Source organism: Caretta caretta, chromosome 2, assembly GCF_965140235.1.
Source record: "Caretta caretta isolate rCarCar2 chromosome 2, rCarCar1.hap1, whole genome shotgun sequence".
NCBI classification, from domain to species: domain Eukaryota; kingdom Metazoa; phylum Chordata; order Testudines; family Cheloniidae; genus Caretta; species Caretta caretta.
In genome coordinates this window covers 60,869,997-60,885,898 of record NC_134207.1, presented here as the reverse complement: position 1 = coordinate 60,885,898, position 15,902 = coordinate 60,869,997, and the positions used below count along the sequence as shown (strand labels likewise).

At 39.8% G+C, this 15,902-nt stretch overlaps 1 protein-coding gene across 2 annotated transcripts in view; it reads left to right on the top strand.

The window, feature by feature from the left end:
- Positions 1 to 15,902, top strand: part of PREX2 (phosphatidylinositol-3,4,5-trisphosphate dependent Rac exchange factor 2) — a 295,769-nt gene that overhangs the window by 111,462 nt on the left and 168,405 nt on the right. For both annotated transcript variants that reach the window (XM_075125146.1, XM_048840883.2), the window contains 2 exons: positions 5,428 to 5,577; positions 10,260 to 10,404. In XM_075125146.1, the coding sequence (XP_074981247.1) occupies positions 5,428 to 5,577; positions 10,260 to 10,404 (295 nt within the window). The remainder of the gene's footprint in view (positions 1 to 5,427; positions 5,578 to 10,259; positions 10,405 to 15,902) is intronic.

The window sequence follows — 15,902 nt, the reverse complement described above, 5'->3', positions numbered from 1 at the left end:
TTTCTTCACCTGACATCTAATGCCTGGGTGACTTCATTTGCTCCCATGATCTCTCATACCATCAATATATTGCTGACGTGCCCCATCACACTTCTCAATTCCTAATCTCTTCCACTCTGTTCTGGCTCACATCCTTCCTCACCTTTCATTGTCTTGTCCTGAATATCCTACTGCTTCTTCCAGCCTATCAACATTTCATCTTTACTCCTATATTGTTTCCCTCTCTCTCATTCCCCTCCCCCATCCCAAAAAATGCTATTATCCCCTCAGTCACTTAAAAGCCTTGGGGGTTATCTTTCACTCTTTCCTTTCTTTCTGTCCTCATATCCTGATTATTATTTAATCTTGTCCCTTCCCCTTCTGAAACATTACTAAAATCCAGTGCTTCCCCTTTTCACTGCTGCTAAGGCCTAAATTCATGTTTCGGTTCTCTTACCTGGATTACTGTAACCTCCTCGCTTCCTACATCCTTGACTCTCCCCCTACCCGCATCAACCTGTACAGAATGCTGAAATACTCTTTCTTTCTGCTGCTTTTGCCACGTCACCCCTCCTCATGTTGCTTCACTGATTCTCTGTATGATGTTAAAATGCTTCAGCTCCATTTTCAGGTCCTGTACAGTTGTCCCCTTGCCAACACCTTTTCTCTATGTACAGCCCCTCCCTACAACCGATGCTGCACCATTGCTTCTTAGCTTGCTGCTCCTTTTGTCTCTCTCTCTCCCACTTGCATCATCATGCCTTTTTTCACACTGCCCCCATGTGTGTGATCTCCCTTTCTCTGTGTCCAGTGGGTGCATTCAAATGCCTCTTGTATAACCCACTTAATTCATTATGCTTTCTACAGCTGATGTCTAACCTAGTGCTATCGGCTTCTTTTGGTTTGCCCTGTCTTATTGCTAAATGTACTGATCTATTATTTCAATCTTCATTCACGTTTGTTTTGCATATTCTTATTTGGAATTATATTGTTTTCTTCCCCTTAATTGTCCGTTGCCATCATTTTGTCCAGTGTTTAATTTAATTTAGATTGTGAGCTATGTGGCGCAAGACTCTTGCCTTTGAATTTCTGTAAAGCGTCACAAAAATGTACTGCTCTTTTTATAAATATTAATAACAGTAAAGTCTCATGGAGGCTGAGTGGTGTTTCCAGACCTTCTGATGTGCAATTTTTTGGTGTGCAAGCCTTTAATGGACAACATTTTTTTTCTTTAAATCACTGGGTCAGATTCTCAGCGGGTATAAACTGATATACCTTTATTGACTCCATTGTTGTACTCAAAGGTTCTGCAGGAGTGAGTAATTGAGAGAGTTGTTAGGGGAGTATGTTGATTGACAGACATAGAAAAGTGCTGTTCTATCCCTCGTTGGTTAGCAGAAGCAAAGGGTTGGGAAAAGAGGGGTTTATGTGTATGACATATTATAATGCAAATGATGTGCCTTGTGAAATTAACAATGCGTTTCCTAAAAGCTATTTTTCTTTGATGAAGCCAGGCCTTGGCTGAGCATTACAATTTGTGGAAGCTATTCATTTTGTTTCAAGCATCAGGAGGCATAGTGTTGTTTTTCTTATTGTATTTATTAGAACAGAAAAGACATTATTTTCATGGTAATGTTTGTGTTGTCTGTTTCTTTAAAAAAATTCAGTTATATATAATTGTTATATAGAAAAGTATAGTTATAATTATATACAAAACAAACTATGTTAAAAAAAACATTATTTAGATTGTAAAGTCAAGCACTCAAAAGTTAGGAAATGCCAGATTTGCTATTGCTGCACAATCATAATTCTCTCCCCTTGTGCATCCATTCCGTGCACTGAATGAGACTGGAAAAAAACAGTATTATGATCATGTAACTAAAAACTGTCCCATAATTCATGTGCACGAAGAGCAGAATTAACATTGCATGAGTAACTCTGTATCTGTCATTTACTAGTTTTTGTGTGCTTTTTGATGATTTTGAAACCTACATACCTTGATTTAAAATATTTTTATAGAATTTCCTAGTTTTTTAAAAAAAATAAGGGAAAAAGAAGAAAAACAAATGCTATTATGTGCAACTGCAACACGTCCCCTGTTGTTCATAATCAACAGGGTTTGAACCCCAGAACTTTGGCACTGCCCGACTGCTACCATTTGAGTTGCAGGGCTACCTATGTTAGCATTAGAAGGTTGTTGTCTCAATGAAGGGGATGGGCTGCTGGTGCCATGTGCTGGGTCTGTGGGCCAATCAGAGGAAGCCTGGTTAAGTCAGGCTCTCTTTCTTTCCTCTCCTCTGAGATAGGAGAGTTCCCACCTCATGTGGTTCCCAGAGAGGAACAGATGGATCCCTGGGACCAAGTGCTGAGTCTGCGGATGGCTGCGGAAGGGGCCTGGCCTGGTTTTCCTACCTTGCCTCTCATGCTACAGTTGCTGTAGCAGCTCCCAGGCTTTCCCAGTGCCGTGTGTGCTGATGCTTTGGCAACAACATGGTCCCAGCCTTAGAATGTTCATGTTGAGTTATTATTTTGATATGCTGCCAGACTTTTCCTGAGGCATGCAAGTGACAGAATAACACAAAAGAAGGGAAATGTTTTTTTTAAAGAGTTTATAACTCATCAAAACTTGAGTGGCAATACATGGGACGGTGCGAGCTCACTCCTTGGACCCAAGAGCTTTCCACACACCAAATTTCAAAGACCTGATGAAAACAATGGAGATGTTAGAGCTTCTGAGAAAAAGCATTTAGCAATCTCCTGTAATAAAAATTTTAGGCAACCTAAATATAGGAGCTGCTGCCAGCTCCCACTATAATATCATCATATAAAATATGGAAGTATTATCTTGTGATTATGGAACTGATCTGGAAGTCTGAAGATCTGCGTTCTTTTTCAAGCTCTGTAATGGACTTCTTGTGTGACTTTGGGCTAGGCACTTAGGCCCAGATCCTCAAACGTATTTAGGCTCCTAAATCCCACTGAAATCAATGTAAGTTAGGTGCATAAATATCTTTGAGGATCTGGGCCTTTATCTTTAACTGCTTCAATTCACTATGTTTTAAAGTGGAGATAACAGTATTTCCCTTGCTAACATAGTTGCTGTGAGGATAAATATATCACTGTTTGTTTGTTAGGTGTTCATATACTACAGTAATAAGTGCCATAGAAAAACTTGTAAATAGTATAATAAATATAATGTTAGAAAATTATTGTAAATTTCTCCTTCTCACACACTTATACTCTCTCATATATACTTTTGAGCACCAGAACGGTCTTCAGCTGAATATTTAGACATCAGTTTCCTGATTCTCTGAACAATAAATTCTGACAGTTACTGATGTTTCCCAGCCTGTGTATACAATACTTGGCTGCATTCCATCTTATTAAAATGCAGAGTTATTGAAAGGATACCAGCATGTCTGCTGAGATTTATGATAAAACTCAGCAAGCATTTCAGCAAAGCTTTCAGTTTTGGAAAATCCCATCTCATTATACAAAACTGGGCTGAATTATGAAAAAGGATTTGCAAAGTATAAAGCTCTGAAGTTATTAGGATGGTTTCTGGCTGGCCTTTGGATTTTCCTGCCTCTTAAAGAAAGTTAGTGATGAGAGACTGTTGACCTTAATCTTTTTTTATTGCACAGTGGTAGTTAATTCAAGTTTTAATTTATATTTTTCATAAAATGATTTTTATTGTCACTTGGGTTTTGCAGATATTTCTGCCCAAAGGAAAAGCAGATAATTCAGTAGAAGGATGATCATTGTAGACAAGGACACTACTTTTGGTGTGAAAGATTCCTTGTTTAGCAGATTTCCAGATAAGAGTCATAGACGAAAGTGCTAACATCAAAAATTTAAATACATGTAACTAAAAAGGAAGTAACATTAATGAATAACAAAATGTATAAAGCTTGTTCATAAGATAGAATATGGTAAAGTTAATAGATTTGAAAATTCAAGATATTTGAAAACAAAAACATACTATACTGTATGTGCTAATGCTGACATTTCTGTATTTGGAAGAATGGGTTATAGGTAAGGCTACGTTTTAGTTACGGATATTTTAGTAAAAGTCATGGACAGGTAACAGGCAGTAAACAAAAATTCATGCCCGTGACTTGTCCATGACTTTTACTATATACCCCTGACTAAAACTTGCGGGGGTGGGGGTAGGGTGAGGGAGGGTGACCTGAGGGTTGGGGCTGTGGGCGGGCATTGGCACACGGCCTGGAACCCCCACTAGTGCTGGGGTGTGTGTGGCGGGGCCAGCAGGCTCCCTACCTGGCTCTGTGCCTCGCACCCTAGCAGCAGCAGAGTTTGGGTGTGGGAGGGGGTACGGGGTTGGGGCGCAGGACAGGGTGAGGTGGGCTCTGGGCAGCACTTACATGGGGGGCTCCCTGGAAGCAGCAACATCCACCTCGCTGAGCTGCTAGGCAGAGGCGTGGCCGCCTCCACCTCTGGGCACTGCCCCTGCAGCTCCCATTGGCCACAGTTCCCAGCCAATGGGAGCTGCGAAGCTAGTGCTCTGGGTGGAGGCAGCATGAAGAGCTGCCTGGTCACGCCTCCGCCTAGCAGCTGAGCAGGGGATGTGGCTGCTTCCAGGGAGCCCCCCAAGTAAGTGCCACCCAGAGCCCACCTCACCCTGCCCTGTGCCCCTACCCCCTCCCACAACCAAACTCTGCTGCTGCTGGGGGTGGGTGGGTGGGTGGGGGAGGGCCTGAGAGTGCCCTAGCAGGGTCCGATGCGACTGGTGCAGGGGCTGCCTGAGGTGCCCTTGAGCCAGGTGCACTGGCCGCTGCAGAAGTCACGGAGGTCATGGAAAGTCACAGAATCTGTGACTTTCCATGACCTCTGTGACAAACCTGCAACCTTAGTTATAGGTAATCAAATCTGGTCTGGAAACCAAACCGATTTTATTATTTTGTTCCTTTCTATTTGTACTAAAGTTAACCAATAATTCTTATGATATCTTCTACTTTATTCAGCTAAAGCCCAGTTAAGATAACTCCTTGTTAGCTGGAACCAAGGTCTGCTTTGAAATGGAGACTTGAACTACCTTCTCTGAACTTAGTTTCTTTGGTCACTCCAGGTCAAAGCTGAGGTACAGGCACACTGGTCGTGTAGTGTGGGAAAGCTACAAATAATAGATCATCTGTGGTTATATAGAGAAATTCAGGCTCCAGTGCTGTCAATCTAACACTATTGAAAAACACTAAATTCACTGAAGGCTTCTTCGGCAGGGAATACAGTATATGGAAATACAACATAGTTTACAATCTGTGTGGATTTCGATTGTCAAAGTTAGAGATACAGTACTTTAAATTCCTTGTTCTTCTGTTTGTTACAGGAAGAGCTGAGGAATTATGATGGGGAATCTAATAAAAAACAGTCATATTTTAATTCATTTCATGCTACTCTGAGAGATTTCTCTCCATTATGTATTTCCAGCTGACTATCATAGCAGTGGCCACATTGTTGTTAATGGCTGGAAAATCCACAACACAGCAAAGAACAAATGGTTTGTATGCATGGCAAAAACTCCTGAAGAGAAGCAAGAATGGCTGGAAGCTATTCTAAAAGAGAGAGAGAGAAGAAAAGGTAGGTGAATGAACTTTACATTACATTTCATTTCTGGCAGACCATGTTACATTTGTGTTTTCATTAAAAGTACAGCCAAGTGGCAATCTCCAGACAGGGCAGACTCATGATGTTGGGTCAAATTGTCTGTGAAGCACTGGTGTAATACCTACTTGAAACACACAAACCAAATTTCAACCAGGAAGGACGTCATTGCTGAATGTGACTCCAGCCATGTGTACTGGTAGCTCATGCTATTATGGCAGTGGTCCCCAAACTTTTTACCTTGCGCCCACCCTTAGCTTGGTCTGCAACCCCTCTCCCCTGAGGCGGGGCTGGGAGTGGGACTGTGGTTCCTGGAGGGGGGGCTGCGGACAGGGGTAAGGGAGGCAAGATTGGGGCCACAGATGGGGGTGCGGCCAGGAGCAGAGCCTCTGCTGGGCCCCAGACGTGGGGCCAGCAACCAGGGCACGGGGCACGGAGCTTCGGGCACAGGGCTGGCAGCCAGGGCCGGCAGCCAGGGCTGGGAGTGGAGCTGGGTGATGCTCCCTCCCCGTTCCCTGTGTGGGCTGACCTAGGCCCCAGCCGCACTCCCCCAACATGTGTCTCCTCTCCCTGTAAGGGGCATGCCCCACTGTTTGGGAACCTGTGAATTATGGGAATCTGACAGCTGCCTTGGTCTGAAGCTTGACAGTCCCTGGGGCAGATCTTCAGCTAGTGCCATTGAGGCCAATGGAGCTATGACAATTTACACCATCTAAGGATCTGCCCCATAATGTCTGCTAATGTATGTGTATTTACTGGTGCTATCCTGGGACGAGCTACCTATGCTTTTGAAATGAGCCAGCTGGCTGTATTGAGACTTCGTGCAGATGAGCCACCCTCCAGGTAATGCAAATGACAACTAGCTCATAACCCTGAAATGCTAATAAATGTGAGCTAGCCTCACTTAGTGGCCCACCATTGTCACTGGGAAGGCAGTGTAATTTGATACATCAGTTCTTCATGATCCTGATTTGCGGCAAAGGCTATCTTCTGAAGCATAAAACCAGGAAATGTACATTTCCCCTCTCCACGAAAAGTTACACCAGAAATAAAAGTATGAAGTATGACATCACCCCTATATCCATATCACACCCCAAATGGAGGAAGGTGAAAATCCACACCTTAGGCAAAATCATTCCTAAAAAGCAAAATGTGGGTAGAAGAACCTTAGACAAAATGTCAACCTGATTTCAAAAGTGGCCATAATCCCAGGTACTCATGGTGAACACGGTGCAGAGTAAGAAACTAAGCCAATAAGAGACAACACAGCACCAATTTACATAGCACTAACTTCAGCTTCCAGCAAACATATCATAGCAAGTAACAAGATATGGAGTCTTGATGATGAAAGGAAGCATGACCTTGTGGTTGGGGCACTGGTCTAGGGCTCAAGAGATCTGGTTTCATTTCATGTCTCTGTCACAGATTTTCTCTGTGACCTTGAGCTAGTCACTTAATCACTCTGTGCCTCAGTTCTCCATAATGATGATGATAATACGTTCTTTCTCCCATCCTTTATCTGCCTTTTTTATATGGGTTGTAAGATCTTCAGGGCAGGGACTGTCTCTTACCATAGGTTTATATAGCACCAAGCACCCCAATCTCCACTGGAGAATCTAGGCACTAATATATAGAAGTACTGATAATAAATATGTAGAAGTACTAATAATAAATAATGGTGAAAGGGCTTAAACCTCAAAGGACTCAACATTTGAAAGGGTGAGTGTGGAAACAAAGGGGAAACGCAGGTGCATAAAACAAGAAAGAAGTCTATATGTTTTTGGTTTAGGGCCTTTCATACAACTTGGTCAGAGAGGTTTCAGCCAATTAGGTCAGACAACCTGGGTACTATTCAACTTGATTTGCTCTGCCTCCTGACTGACAGCTATAGTTTACTCATGAAAAGTGAGGCCATTTGAAAAGTGTTTCATGTTAACATGCTGTCAGTTTTTATTACCCATTTTGGTGCTATTGAATTTTGCTATTGAGTTTCTTCCAGTAGAGATGTGCCTGATGATGATCAGATCCCCATGCAGGCTTCACTGTGCCAAATCAAAACGCAAGATTTGAACACTCCAGAACTTTGGATTTCAGAATGGAACTTTATAATATAGGCCCATATTGTCATGTCTGCAGTTTCTCTCAACTAATGGTTAATAGCAATACTTTTGCCCCTGAACATATAACTACGATATAAGGAGGAAGTAAATAGAAAGAGAAAGGGGAAGGGGATGGAATGGCAGGGGAAGAGATAAAGAGAGACGGGGCAATGGTCATATTGGGTCCCAGCACAGAATCTAACAAACAGTTCCTTAAATGCTCGTCTTCTGACAACTCATAAACTTGCTCTATCTCCTCCCACCCAGACAATTTCCAAAACATCTGTATAAACACCTCTTATGAGGCAGGATGCATCAACTTAATTACAAGTAGGATGCCAGATGACTCATGAACCAAACAAACATCTTTACAGAATTCAAATACTCTAAAAGTAACTGTAAACAATTTCCCATTCACCATGAATAAAAAGATGCTTTAATTCTATGTTTACTTAATGAGACATGAAACCAATTTTTTCTGTTTTATATGTGTGCAATTCAGTTTGCACGCACAAAACTGAGAATAGAGTTTGGCCCACTTTCTAAAAATCAAAAAGGGGAGAGACCCAGTTCATTTAATTAAGGTCATAATAGTCATAATTTGAAAAATTGTAGTATATGCTTTTCCATAGTCCCTCTAGCAACTGTAGGATGTAAACATTATGGACTGTAGCTAAACTTTTTCAAGCTGTTTTACAGTTAAGCAACTTGTTACAATTCTAATTCCAATAATGAAAGAGACCTGGTTGCTTTATCTTTCCATCACAAGTTGTGCTATTTAACTGCTATAACTCCAGTCTATCAGTGTGTTGTCTAACAGATCAATTTAGAATAAGGCTTGCTTCTTAAATGCCTTACTTAGGCAAAGTTCTCATTGACTTCCTTAGAAATTTTGCCCAGATAAGGAGGTTATGAGCAGATGCTTTCCTTTGTGGAAGGAACTAACTGACACACAACCAGGAAATCCAACATGAAACTGACCAGTGGAGAAACTCTTATAGTACAGATAATGATTTTAAGAAAAAGACTTGGATCAAAAGAAACTGAGCACAGAGAATGTTGATCTCCTGGGAGGTGGGTCCCTTTCAACTCCTTATCTAAACAAAAAGGACACCTTTTTTTTGCTATGGCAATCTTTCCCAAATAAATAAGCTGAAATGCTAAATCAAAACCAGCTATGTGAAAGATATTCAGAGAAATTCAACCTATATTGGTTCCTAATTCTGCCTAAATCTGCTAAATCAAGGTAAATACTACTGAGCAAGATGGAAAAGAATGCTATAGCTGAAGTATTGGGTTTATTGTAGCTATTAATCTTCTAACTTGAGCTGTGGACCAGGACCATTTTATATCACCATGTTTCTGGTGTAATGGGAGCTCCAACCGTATCGGGAAATTTTTTATAAAAAGGATTTTAATAGAGTTTGTTGGCTTTTATGCAAACACCTAGGGAATGCAGTAAGATACATTCAAGCTGTCTGTATTAATTTAATAGGAGCATATTCTCAAACAAGATTTATGATGTTGTGCATTTACTCCTTTATTTTAAAAAATAAAGGCAACTGATACGAGTGTAATGCATCAGGATGCCATTTGACCCATATATTCTAAGAGCAGTATACTGGTTAAGTTGTTTTTCCTCAGGAGTGAGCATACTTGTATTGGTTAATCCATTTGTCTAGATTATCAGTATCAGGTTAATGTTTAGTGAGAAACATTTCTGTATCAATGTTAAATGCTATATTTTATCAGCTTTTTTCCAACTAATGCCACTATTATCTTTGTTTTGTTTATATTTGCAGATTAAAAAAATTAAATAACCTACTACTCATACAGAAGATTTCCAGTTTTTAAAACTGATAAAATCTGAAAAAACCCAGATAAATTGGGGATGTTTCTATAAAATACAAATCAAAAATTCCACATTGTACAATTTTTGCAGAGTTCAGAACTGTTTATAGGGAAAGCAAGTTAGCTGTGATGATTTCCAATACTTTCTGGGGGCTTCATGCATGGTCAATATGTCATACAGTTCAAGGAATATATGTTCTGAACAACAATAAGGCTATCTTTTACTCCAAAGAAGTAATAATGGGCCCATAATAAAAACACAAAAAATGAGGAAAATATTAACAAACTGAAAAGCATGTAATTTTTTTTGTAAAAACTGTGAAGTAAATAAAAATTCAAACGCTATTTCCATTTGTAGTATAGGGTGAACTAAACTTGCCTTTCTACAGTGAAGGGTATGTGTGAGGATTAATTAGTCTTTGTATAGAACTTTAAAAAGATAAATTTATAAATGTATAAATAACATTCTAATATATTCTCAGATATTTTTGGAATATTTTATTGTTTAGTTCTAAGGGGATTAATTGTTCATATTAATAGTAGTATCTAAGTACTCATAAAGATAATTTCATGTGTCCAGTTATGACTCTGCTTTTATACACTTAAATATTTATTTTTTATGCTGGTTACTTATATCTAAAATTTGAAAGATAATGGTGATAGCGAAATGTTTTATAAATACAAAAGCATTTTGGATTTTTTTGGCAGGTTTAAAATTGGGTATGGAACAAGATACTTGGGTGATGATCTCTGAGCAGGGAGAGAAACTCTACAAAATGATGTGCAAACAAGGAAACCTAATAAAAGACAGGAAAAAAAAACTAACTACTTTCCCCAAATGTTTTCTGGGAAGGTACGGTATGCATTTTTATCATTTGGATTTTAAGCAGATAGAAACATGTTTTAAATCTTCTATAGTATTATCTATAATTAAGGTTGAAAGAAGCTTCCTATTATAGGCCCAATTTTCTTCCATTCCCTAAATTAACCAAAATTTAAATCAATCTGCCTGAAATTTCACAGGTACAATTTTATTCCAAGGTAGAACTTTTCTGGAAGATAGATGTAAATTGGCAAAGGCACATTGGAGGTATAAGTGTACATCAGATGAAGTGGTTTCACTTTTTGAACTTGGAACATTTTCCTAACTTATTTGATTTATTATAACTTCAGAATGGCTTGGCCTCAGAACCTCAAAATAGTTTTAGCTGTCGGTTTTATGCCTTTCAAGAATTTTTTGTTCGTTTGGAAGTAAAGTCAGGAGTTATTAAATTTGGTTTATTAGGAGCCCTGCATGTTGGTTTTAAGGACTTTAGAAAGTCCACTCCTGTTTGAGGTAAGCCTCTTGAGAATGGCATATGACATGTGAACTCCAGAGAAGGAGGAAGTTGTGGTTACTCTAAAAATGAGCCCATGATGCAAAGTTCTGTTCCAACCTTTGTCCTTCACTAACCCTAAGAAAGATTAGCACTTATGAAACATTTACAGACATCAGTTAGTGTTTCCACACAAGTACTTAGTGAGGTAAGTATTTAACATTGCCCCTATTTTACAGAAGACAAAATGAAAGCTTGGAGATGTTAAATGACTTTGCCAAAGTCACTCAGCTAGTGAGTGCAATAACCAAAATTAAAGCCCATGGGTGAAATCCTGGCTCCAGTTGAAATCAGTGGCAAAACTCCAATTGACGTCAATGAGGCTAGCATTTCACTCCATCCCTCCTGATTCATAATGTAGTTGGCATGGAATAAGAACAAGATGCTCTTTGATGTAAATCACTTGGTCCATAATATTCAAAACTGGCCTCTAATTTTGGATGCACAGTCTAAGATTGCTTAGGGCCCTATATTTAGCGCCAGGAAAATTGTTTATACTTATTGAAATTCTCTATCAAATAAATATCACTATATTACTTGCTATGATTGAGAGTATCATGTGTCTGTTTTGAAAAACCATTAAATATGTACTATTGTTGCAGTAATGTATCTAAAATATTTGTACTTATTAATGCTGTTACTTACTGTTATAAAGAAACACACCTAAGGTAACTCTGGTTTAATTTCCAATTTAGTATAGCAATTAACTGTCTAAATTTTACGAGCTACCAACAGGCTGATGTTAATAGCTCATGCCCGTTTTTATTTGTTGCACGATGAAAAACAGTCACTGGTGAAGGACATCAAAGTTAGTTTCATGGTAAATTAAAAATAGGAGGAAAACATTTTTTAAAAGTACATGATTTACTAAAGTGGTAGAGTAGACCAGTATGTGACAGGGTTTAGGCTTCAACAAGGAATAATATTTTAGAACTATAACTTGTGCAGTTATATGCTAAATGTGGAGATTAGATTCAATTATTAGTGTGTGAAACAGGGATTTTAGTCTTGCATTAAGTGCAAATTGCAGTTCAGTCTGAAGTACAGAGCAGTATCAACACCTCCATACTATATATACAGAAAGAGGGAGAGAGAGAACATTATGGTCTGATAGAAAGTTTCTATTGATAAGATTTAGATGGTAGCTTTAATCATAAGTGGCGACAACATACGTGAGCTGTGTACATGATCCCAAACAAGTGCTGATGAACTTTTTATACTACATTACACCATATTTTAGGTTACAGAAAATCTATTTTAGAAATACCGCATTGTAAAACATTTTGATGATATTTGCATTCCTCCACCAGTAAAGCCAAGTTACCATGAAAAGTTAGGAAATGCTGAATTAGTTTCCCAGGCAATCTTAATTAACTCTTCCCTTGTGCGTAAGCATTATAATACAATCTGTTATGACATGATTACGTACATTATGTATTTTATCCCCAAAACTCTTGCCTCAATCATTGCACAGGATGGACAGTGCTCATTTAATGAGCCATTAAACAATATTTTATTTTTTCCTTGTTCTTCAGTGTGTGGTTCCAGGCCTTATTTACTGCACACTATTCAAACCCTGCTCTGAAGACAGAATTATGAATTTTCTCTTGTGCTTTTTTATGATCATCACAATAGTATCTCTGTACTTTGCAAACATGAACTAATTTATTTTCACAACACCTGTGTAAGGTGAGGAGGTGCTACTATCCCCATTTTAGAGATGGAGAACTGAGGTATAGAGAGATGATTAAGGTCAAAAGTTTCTGTTAAGTCTGGTTGCCCAATTTAAGACAACTGAGACCTGAGTTTTCAGAATACTTGGCATTATATAGCATTTTATGTTCAAAGCACAACTCCCATAGACTTGTGAGGACTCGGCACTTTTGCAGCTCAGAACCTGAGGTCTCAAGTTGGGCCCGCAGAAAATGAGGAACATACAACTAGTGACCACCTATGAAAAGTTTGGGTTAAGTGAATTTGCTAGCATCATACTAGAAGTCTGTGGCAGAGACAGGGATAGAATCCAGTTCTCCAGAGCTGCATCTAACAGTCTAAACCATGAAACCATTCTTTCTCTTCCTGCAATCCCTGCCTCATTCACAACACACTTTCCAGTTTCTCGCACATATGGGGCAGGGGTCCACTTGTATTAATTGAAATGGAGTATGTGGATCCAAAGAGTTAAAAGAGCTAATATAACCCTGTCTCTGTCCAACATTAAACAGTGAAAAAACAAGGTTTGCAATTTGGTATACAGAGAGCTCAGCCTGCTTAGCACCCTGGCAAACACACTATTAAAAATCCTTTTTAACCTTTTATTAAAGATACAGAAGAGAAGGAAAAACATTTAAAGCATTTGAAATCTGAAGTATTAAGTAAGGCTTTCATTCTAACAACATCCCTTATTCCCTTTCTCTCTAGCTTGAGAGAGTCTTTAGAAGAAAAAGAACCCCTCGTTTAACAGTCTCTTAGATGGTATTAAAAGTGTTAATAACTGTCCTAGCTTGAGAGAGTCTTTAGAAGAAAAAGAACCCCTCGTTTAACAGTCTCTTAGATGGTATTAAAAGTGTTAATAACTGTCCTTTGGTGGGCGGGGGGAAGAATTCAGTTGAGATGGGCTGAAGCTGCTACTGTTGCTCTTGTTAAAATCCGATCCCATTTCCCGGAAGACAAAACGAGGCAAATACACACACACACAAAAGGAAAGAAAAGAATAGCAAAGATAGAAAATGCCACTTCTGTCTCTGATGTTGACTTTCACTTGCAGCTTCAGTGCTGGAAAAGCACAGGCCCAACATGCAGTCTTATCAGCTTCTTGGAGACATGGCAAACTTGTACCAGCATTGGGGTGTTTAGGGCATTGCTTTTAGCTGCAACTTTCAAGACAAAGGCTTACAGCAGTGTTGCAAAATATAGAGTCTTGGCTGGGTAAGCTAGACGCTTATTAGAGAGAAAGGAAAGAGAAGAAATAAGATAGGGAAGCAAAAGGACATGCAGGTAGCAAACAAAGTCTCGCATCCCAGGCGGTGTTTGGGATTCAGCTAGAGCTGGTGAATATGGCAGTGTCATCTGTGTCCCTCTCACCCAGTCTGGTTTGGACATCCCTCAGGATCAGAATGATGAAGGCCCCCGGGGTCCCAGGAGAATGTGGGCTAGCAGCCTTGATGATGAAGCTTGCTCCAGTACCCATATTTTCTCCCAAAGTCTCTTTCTTTAGGGACCCAAAAAGGGAGTAAGGGGTGGAATAGCCAATCACCATATTATTACATTCACCAATTAGGCCTTAGTTCTGACACACTAATTTTGGTTCATTGATTTCTTGTTCCACGTTTTCTCTTTTACCAAGCATAATCTTTACACAGTCCTCAAGTTATAGAGATTTTTATTCTGGACTAATTCAGTCTTTCTGTCTCACTTTTCATACTCTTTCCCCTTTAACATTTGTTGTTATAGGTTATTGTGACCTTTTATAAACTTACCTTCACTTTTCACAGTTGAGCTCACAATTAGACCCAATTATTACGACAATCCTACAGACCAGAGACTCCTTCACACACACAGCCCTGATTCATCCCCAGAGCAGACCATGCTGTGAACTGAATAAGTTAGGGGTCCTGTGTTAGAAATAGTATGTGATCATGTATTAAAAGCCTGTATTATAATCCAGACACAAAAGGGTGGTGAATTAAGGTTACAAGGGCAACCTTAATTCTGGCACTCCTAAGTTTTGTGTGTTTGACTTTTCAATATCAATAATATTCTTTTAATGTAGTATTTAATGTCGTATTTAATGTGTAATTTCCTAGGTTACTAATAAAACATGTATTCCATCATGTGGCATCACACTGACACCCACATGCAATATCAGCAGGGTTGGAAACGTTAAGTCTACCACACAGACTTCTGCCACTTGACCTAATGGAGTGACTGATAATGATAGTAAGTTGACACCCTCTAGATAACTAGAGAAAGATAAGACACATACTTTGCCAGTGAATTTCACAGATATTTGCTGACAGCAAAGGAATGATGAGACTCAACAGTCTTGGGTTCCATTCCAGGTTCTGCAGGGGAATGTGCTCTTGTGGGCACAGACTCTTTTGGCCTGTATCCATCCCAGTCCTGTCTCTTCTCCATCCTGGACTCTCATCCTAGTCCTATTCTTTTTACGTAGCCAGTCCAGTATCCACTCCTCAGTTTTCTCATCCCAGTCCTAGTCTCCTTGCTTATCTGTTCCCAGCCCTGATTCCTTGTCTCCTCCCGCACCTGGCTCCTTAACTGATCTGTCTCTCCCCTCCCCCGTGATCTCCAGTTGCCTACTCTTCCCCTTCCCACGTTTCTGGTCCACAGTAGCTCCTGGGCTCTCTCATCTGCTTTCCTATGAATGTTTCCCTCCCATCACCTCCTTTCCCCTGCTCTACTGGTTCTGAGTCCCATTTCCTTGTCCAGCCAGTCCCAACATCTCCCCACCAGCCTCCAGTGTCCCACTCCCAGACTCTTTATCCCAATCTATCTTGTCCCCTTTGCATTTGAATTAGAAAATTTCCTCATCCACACTGCCAGGGCTCAGCAGGATGGTCACTGAGAACACAGGAGAGAGAATCTTCAGTCTCTCAATTCTGATGCCCCAGGCCCACCATGGCCTACAAGGCCCAAAGCTGCAGTTACAGAGAAAGCCCTACTCTGACACCTGGATCCGAAGCTGGAGCATGACAGAGCATAATAACCTATCCATTGTCACTGAGCAAGTCTCTACTGGGCATATACAAACCGAGATATTTATATACTTGTAACTTGGCCAAATTTGGGTGGATTTTCCCAGAGATGTCAAAAAACACATCCATCACACAAAGGACATCTGCCCTCTGCCAAATTTCAAGTCCCTGCTCTAAAGAAGAGAGGCATTTAAAGGGTCTCAGAAAAAAAAAAACCCACCATGGGCAAGATAACATATTTTCCTCTAATCTTGTTGTCA